We start from the raw sequence: 7,190 nt of genomic DNA on the forward strand, positions 1-7,190 counted from the left end.
GCCCTTCAAAGACACCGAGTTAGGTTGAACTGCCTATGGGGGGCGGTTTACACCATGCAGTGAGAGACAGAGAGCTATGCTACAGGGAAGCCTTGGGGCCCTGGATGAAGGAGGGAAAGTGAAGATTTTGTGGCTTTCCTTCGTACTTCGTTGTATCGAGTTACGATTAACTCACCGGTGCCACTGCGTGGCGGTTTATTAATCATCGTAAAGAGACATTCGGATTAGACACACGTTTATTCATAGACACATTCACGCACACAGAGAAAGAGGCAATCGTTACGCGTTTTGGACAGACCCGGCCCGGGGGCAATTCATCTTCACTCCCGTTGCTGAACCAGCTGAAGCCTTGCAAACAGTCCAAGCAGGGCCGCCCCAACACCACTCATATGCGTGGAACAGTGTGTGATTAGTGCGTTCGGGCCTATCACACCATCGCCCTCCTCTCCGTAATACTTGAAGCAGCCTTCCCCATTCTGCCAGCTCACGATGGCCCCCAGCCAGGCCGGGTTGGTGAACTCCAGCAATGGTGCATCGGCTAACGCGCACAGCAACACCTGCTCCATGAAGAGATCGCGAAACAGATCGGGGAAATCGAACCGTGCGATCAGGTCCGACTCGTGCAGTATCTGCTCGCAGAGCGTCCGCTGGCCGTCGGCGACGAACGCACGGTCCACATTCGCAAACCGCTGCCGGGCGAGCACGATGTAGAAGAGTAATCTGGAGCGTTCAGTGGCGTGGAATGATAATGGCAGGGTTGGGAAGGTAGAAGTGTGTTAATGCGTGTCAAGACCTCGCATAGGCAGAGACTTACTTATGGGTCAAATGGTAGCCGTAGGAGCGTTTGCGTAGCGACATGGCGGCACTACACTCGCGGCTAAGGATTAGCCGTTTGGCGGGCGGTGGCGCACTATTGGGGGTGCTGTTGCTGTTGGCCGTGGAGTTGAACTCGTTTTCGGACTCGTTTACGAGCAGCTCGGAGAGGCATTCGTCTGTAAGAAAAAGGGGGAATTGAATTGAATTTAAACCATTAAATAGTACGAAGCATTGAGATGAGACACTGACCTGATTGAAGTTCACTAGGTCCTCCCGCATCGATCGCCTCCAGGTAGCTCTCCATCAGGGCCTGTGGGTCATCATCCATCAACAACTGGCTGCGACGTCTTCTGCTTCTCAATTGGTCTTTAAATGCTCCACTCTTAGGCTCATCTTTTGACTCCCAAAATTCAGAGTCTATCAGCAACTTGGACACTGCAAAAAGAACACCCCATAAAAAACCCTCAGAATTCCAAGACCCATTCGAAAGGAACTCATTCGGAACTAACGCTTACCGACGGCATTGGCACCGCTCGGGAAGTTAAAGATGCTTTCGATGCGGCTCTCGACAAAGTCACACTTTTTTGCCAACGATTCCACAAACTGGCGCTGCGGTTCTGGGAGCGGTCCTTGCTTCAGAATGGTCCTCAGTTGTGCTATAAAGAAAATGAGAAGATTGTGTGTGATGTGGTCCTTTTTTGTTTTCCTTTCCTTTTGCACTCTCTCCATTTCAATTGCCATTTAATTAGCGACAAATGGAATGGAACGATGCGGAGGATTAGGTGAGCTTAGGCAGGACGGCCTTCCTTCCCTCGCCCCAAAAAGAGGCACGCAGTCGTCATTCGCAGAAGGGAGAGTGGAGTGTGAAAGTGCGTCTTTTTGGACGTCCCTTTTCTTTGCTGGGGATTTTAAATTTAAAAATTTCAAATAATTTACAATCAACACTAACCATTAGCGATCGCGATGCCTAATAGGAGATCCGTGGTAAGATCTTCATAGTTCGCCACACAAACGTTCACTAGGCGGTCTAGCCGAACTAACAGTGCGTCCGGTGCTAGTTCACGTTCCATTCCCTTCCAGGAGTCGCGTTGCTGGAGTGTACCACCGGCCTGGGCTGTGCCAGCGGTAAGTGCCAGTAGCATCAGCACTAGAACGACCATTTTTTGGACACGTTCTTACGCTTTTTATGGGTTTTTGTACACTTTAAAGGCACCAACACAGACACAAATTTTGAACAAAACACGAAATTTATCAAGACTTTTGCCACCAACCAGCTCGAACGTCCATAACGCCAGACAACAGACGACGGAATGCGAGCCTGCGGTTCAATTCAACGGTCCTTTTACCAAATGGTTTCTACCGAAGAGGAGCTGTGTGGCATGCGAGAGCATGCGTACGCGCACCAAAGGATGCTCTCGCGGATGCTTCGACCCGTCGTCGTCCTGCGTGTGTACGCCACAAGACACGCAAACACAGGGGGAGGCGCTGTGTTTCGCTTGCGTCGCAAGCAACGTCAACGCACGAGTGGAAAGGAAAGGAACGGAAAGGAAATAAAAATTTATTTCCCGGATTAGCCTAAATCCACCCCGGATAATAGGAAAGCAATCGACCACCGGCTTTTCTGCTTGTGGTGTGGAGATGCTGGGGAGGATATATTCCGGGGAATGCTTAGTTTTCATTTTCGCCTACACCGAAACATTTCGGCCTCTGGTTCCAATTATATCGTGCTGTCTGTGACTTCCTGTGCCCGTCTGCCTTCCAAACCCCTTTGCTGTGTTCGTTGACTCTTCCGGAAGTGGAATGCATGTTACAGTTCCGGAGAAATTCAAATCTCATCACATCTGGTCATGTGGAAATCAATCAGGGTCATCAAGAAAAATGGACAAATTAATTCTCATCATTCGCCGGATTGGTTTGCGGTTTACTATAAATGGGAATATGTGAATGACGTCTTATGTCGGTCGGTTTGTTGTTCATTCTTCGTGTTTCTTTCGAACTAAAAATGACTCTTTTATAAGGTTGGATTTATTTGTTGAATAATTTATTATACTGTTTATTCTATTAGGATATTTAATATGACCGTTGTTTGTAGTTTTACTTTGCATTTTCATTCATTTTACGCTCTCAATTTAACGTTCAAAAGCGTGAAAACTCATTAGAGAAAGTGAGAATTGAGCAAACAAAACAGACAAAAAAGGATTATTGCCACCGGTTTCAAGCCAGCATCCGACACCGACCGTACACACAAAGCAAAACAAATGGGTCTAGACTGAAGCGGGCTGCCTAGGCCGCAATGCCAATGCTCTCATGCTGGATGGTAGGATGGCAAGAACGACCGCAACCTAATCCGCATCCGCATAGTAATTGCCTCCCCCATTCCATCGTTTCGTTCGCTTTCCCCTTGCTCTATTTAGAGACTGAAAATAGTCAACTATTTTCCACTTTAGAACAATATGCCGAGTGCGGAGACGCACTTTAATCGTTCTAATCCTTGCTAGATTTCCGCGTTAAGGTCTGTTAGGGATTTTTTTCGAACGAGAGGAACGGAAAGCGTTTTAAACGGTGGAGTTGAAACGTGGCACCTTGCTGCGAGCATCCTTGCAGTTGTATCAGTCTGAGTCGCCATCGTCGAAATCGTCCTCAAACTTGCAGTCGATAGTAATCAGTCTAATGATGGCTCTAAAGTGGCAAAAAAGGGATCAGTAAATAACGAAAATAGTAAAAAAAAGCGGATCACAGCTTCACTCACCGCAACAGTTCGCCTTCGCGCGAGCTCCAATCAACCGGCGACGGGGAGCAGATTTGCTTCTGCAGGAACAGATTGAAGCCGGTACGAAGGTCCTGTATTAGGTTGTACGTATCCTTGTCACACTTTAGGCTGCAAAGAAAATGGATTAATGAGAAAGGCGAAATTTTAAAACCATTCTTTCCAATTCCTACCAGTAATGGCCGGCGATGGAGATTAGTTCGTGATCGTTTTCCGTTTCCACGTGACAGTCGCCAAAGAACAGGAGTGGAAAAGGATTCACAACCGTCGTGTCGAAGATCGTCAGTGCGTTAATCTTTTGCATGTCGTAATAAACGACGAAACTGTAAATAACAGCAAACCCAAAATTAATTCCAAATCCCAAGTCCCATCTCAACCCACCGACCCACTTACTTCGAATGAAACACGCCCCGATTTCCATTGACCGACCCAGGATGTATCTCCGCCCGTCCCAACCCTTCAATGTTCAGGATCGGGCGCCCATCGGGACTGTTCCGCGATCGGATCACCTTCCGCACAAACGCCACGTTCGGGTACAGGCCCGCCCCAACGATCGCGCGCAGCAGCTCCAAATTGCCCGCATGGCGATTGTTCGGTCCCGCGTCCGAGCGTGCCACCGCCGTAAACTTGGCCGTATGCAGATACTCGGCAAACTGTTCCTTCATGTTGGCCAGCTGCTGCAGCGTGGCACCGTTCAGGAAATGTCGCCCGCAGAAGCTCCCCTTGTTCGGCTGCTCGCGCCACTCGGCGATCACGTTCGCGAGCATAATGTGATCGCTCGCCGAGTCCTGCGCAAACTTGCGCTTTATCCGATCGACTTCCTTCTCCTTCCCGAGCGGCCGGTAGAAGGCCGTCTTGAACGTGAGGCTGGCCGCAATCGAGGTGATCGGATCGATGCAGCTAAAGATGGACGCGAGCAGTATCATCTTGCCGGTGCGCGGATCCATCGGCAGCCGGGCCAGATGGAACCCGAGCGGTGTCAGCTTCTGCTCATCGTCGATCGCATTCAGTCGGTTGAGCAGCTCCAGCGACGATTCGATAATGCCGTCACTCGGTTTGTCCAGCAGATGCGCCATAAAGGCACGTGCTTCACCGAGCTGCAGGATTTTTATTTGCAGTATCACTTCCTCCAGCGCAACACGCACGATTTCCGGCTCAACGTTCTCCTGGAAGGTACGCTTGCGCCCTCGGCTGTACAGATGGTAGCAAATGCCTTCCCGTACACGGCCCGCCCGTCCTTTGCGTTGGATTTCGTTCGACACCGAGATCCATTCGTCGCGCAGCACGGAAACGCCATTTTCGTACCGGTTTAGCTTGTGCCGGCCCGCATTCACCACGTACACGATGTCGTCGATCGTGATGGACGTTTCGGCAATGTTCGTGGAGAGGATGATCTTGCGCACACCGTCCGGTGGACGATCGAACACAGCCGTCTGCTCCCTGGTGGGAAGTTTCGAGTGGAGCGGCGAAACGAGTAGACGCGCTTTGGAGAGATGCGGATGTTCGTTGATCATCTTGTACACGTTGGTAATTTGCATGTAGCTCGGGAGAAACACTAAAATCGCACCGTCCGGTTTCGAGCACGTGATGTAGTAAAGCAGCTCCACGATCAATTCGTTCTGGTTGGACTCGCTGCCGGGATTTTGCAGCGCCCGCAGGACAGGTGCCGGATAGCGGCCACGAATCTCACTGCAGTACGGTTCAATCATCGCCTGGAATGGATCGTCCTGCCGCCCCCTTCCCCTAAAGTGTGACTTTTGCCCGTACTTGTCCTCAAAGGTGTAAAACTTCAGCTCGTCCAGAATGTCCTCCAGATAGTACTCCGTCACCGGGTATGTGATGCCACGGATCTCCACCGTCGGACAGTTGTGGAAGTACTGCGAGAACGTTTCCGCCGTCAGCGTTGCGCTCATCAGTATTACGCGCAGATCTTTCCGGTACGGCAACACCATCCGAATGATGGCCAGCAGCAGATCCGTGATAACGTCCCGCTCGTGTATCTCGTCCAGCACGAGATGCGTGTACTCGCTCAGCAGTGGATCGGACTGCATGATCGTCAACACGATGCCGGTCGTACAGAACATGATACTACCCCCGGCCTGCCGTGGCCTTTCCGCTTCCAGCCGGATCTGGTAGCCGACCGAGTTGCCCAACCGCTCGTTTCGCTCTTCCGCCACACGCCGCGCAAGCGTAATGGCCGATATGCGGCGTGGTTGTGTGCACAGAATCCGACACCGTGCACCCCGGCCACAGGCCGAAGCTTCCTCGAGGATGTACTGAGGCACCTGGGTCGTTTTACCGCTGCCCGTTTCACCCTTTATCAGTATCACCTGATTGCGCTCGATCATATCGAGGATCGTGGTGCGCGATTGGTACGCCGGAAGCCGCCGCCGGAACTCACTCAACGGATGTATCGAGCGAACGGTTCGGTCGTGCTGTTCTAGCAGCTCTTCATCCAACAATCCCGGTTCGTACGCCGAGCCGGATGAATTCTCCCTCCTCGCCACTGCTTCCACCATCGATTCCTGCAACGTTTTGCTGATCACGCGCAAATACTCGTTCCTAAACACCGACCGCATGTTTTCATTCTCGGCAAACTCCCGGTAAATGTCGCTCTGCTCGATACCGCGGTGCATCTGCAGGTTGTTGCGTATCTCCTGTATCTGCCAGCGGGGCAGCGTAATGTCCACGGCGTCACGCTTCTCCCGTTGCCGCTTCTGGGCCGTCTGGCGGTCGCGATAGTACAGCCCCAGGGCTTTGCCACGCAAATTCGGCGGCCGGCGCTCTTCCGCCTGATCTTCCAACCGCACGTCCCGCTGATCCTGGTAGCGCCGGAACCGGCCGGAACTGCCCGATTCGTTGGCCTCGTAGCTGGACCGTTCCTGTGCCTTGCAGCGTTGCAAATCTTTGTGCCGTTCGTCACCCCCGTAGCTCGACGAAGGTTCCCCGTCCTGTGACCCCTGCTGCTGTCTGTTACGGCGTCCCTGATCGCGGTAAAACAATCCCTTGGCGCGGCCACGCAGGTGTGAGGGAGCTTTCCGTTGCGAGCTGCCGCTGCTACTGCTGAAGCTATCCATTGTTGGGCCAGATGCCGCTGATTCATTTGAGTTGAACGAAATGCTGCCACCCTCCGCTGAAGCTTCCTGCAACAAAACGGGGCAACAAGATGTGGCTTGGTTTATGTTTGAGCAGCACAGAGAGAAAAGCACCGTTTACCTTCCAGAGACGAAATTTGCGTAGTTTCTCTTCCAGCGAGTCTTCAGCGTCGGACATTACAAAAGCGTTCAAACGTTTTCCACGCGAAAAAGGGGTGCGAAATGTGGTGTTTCGTGCGCTATTTGCTTATTTGCCGGGTTTTGAAGGGGGCTGTTTGTTGTGATTTTGCATTAATTTGACAGCTGACATGTGCCCAACAAGCAAATTGAGCTACTGCGGCAATGAATACGATTCTGCTGAGGTCAACAATACAAGCAGCATTTGAATATTTAACAAAAGTCCTAATCTTAGCCTTGTTGGTAGCTCACTAAACTTCTTCAAGTATATTGAACAAATTGGAGCAAGTGATTATTGTAATTTAAGTTCGCAAATGTCTGTTAAAATTGATGTT

The 7,190-nt window shown here is 51.2% G+C and overlaps 2 protein-coding genes across 2 annotated transcripts; both read right to left on the reverse strand.

Annotated features, from left to right (window-relative positions):
* Nucleotides 1–218: 218 nt before the first annotated feature.
* Nucleotides 219–2,609, reverse strand: LOC120956707 (uncharacterized). The gene is made up of 5 exons (XM_040378399.2): nt 1,766–2,609; nt 1,332–1,472; nt 1,066–1,251; nt 815–992; nt 219–720 (listed from the first exon to the last, which is right to left on the reverse strand). The coding sequence occupies exons 1-5, from the start codon at nt 1,974–1,976 to the stop codon at nt 321–323; spliced, it is 1,116 nt and encodes a 371-aa protein (XP_040234333.2). The 5' UTR covers nt 1,977–2,609; the 3' UTR covers nt 219–320.
* A 239-nt stretch (nt 2,610–2,848) lies between these two features.
* LOC120956705 (ATP-dependent DNA/RNA helicase DHX36) lies at nt 2,849–6,964 on the reverse strand. The gene is made up of 5 exons (XM_040378396.2): nt 6,800–6,964; nt 3,977–6,726; nt 3,757–3,906; nt 3,566–3,694; nt 2,849–3,495 (listed from the first exon to the last, which is right to left on the reverse strand). The coding sequence occupies exons 1-5, from the start codon at nt 6,854–6,856 to the stop codon at nt 3,426–3,428; spliced, it is 3,156 nt and encodes a 1,051-aa protein (XP_040234330.2). The 5' UTR covers nt 6,857–6,964; the 3' UTR covers nt 2,849–3,425.
* Between the last annotated feature and the right edge of the window lie 226 nt (nt 6,965–7,190).

The sequence above is a fragment of the Anopheles coluzzii genome, chromosome 3 (genome assembly GCF_943734685.1).
Source record: "Anopheles coluzzii chromosome 3, AcolN3, whole genome shotgun sequence".
Classification (NCBI taxonomy): Eukaryota; Metazoa; Arthropoda; class Insecta; order Diptera; family Culicidae; genus Anopheles; species Anopheles coluzzii.

What these genes read in the sequence shown, in the direction of transcription:
- LOC120956707 (XM_040378399.2), bottom strand. Translation starts at nt 1,976, where the DNA reads ATGGTCGTTCTAGTGCTGATGCTACTGGCACTTACCGCTGGCACAGCC. An exon ending in ACCTAGTGAACTTCAATCAG is followed by an intron (nt 993 to 1,065) that starts GTCAGTGTCTCA and finishes TTTTTCTTACAG; the next exon opens with ACGAATGCCTCTCCGAGCTG. An exon ending in GGCTACCATTTGACCCATAA is followed by an intron (nt 721 to 814) that starts GTAAGTCTCTGC and finishes TGAACGCTCCAG; the next exon opens with ATTACTCTTCTACATCGTGC.
- LOC120956705 (XM_040378396.2), bottom strand. Translation starts at nt 6,856, where the DNA reads ATGTCCGACGCTGAAGACTCGCTGGAAGAGAAACTACGCAAATTTCGT. An exon ending in CGGGGCGTGTTTCATTCGAA is followed by an intron (nt 3,907 to 3,976) that starts GTAAGTGGGTCG and finishes TGTTATTTACAG; the next exon opens with TTTCGTCGTTTATTACGACA. An exon ending in CGCGAAGGCGAACTGTTGCG is followed by an intron (nt 3,496 to 3,565) that starts GTGAGTGAAGCT and finishes TTGCCACTTTAG; the next exon opens with AGCCATCATTAGACTGATTA.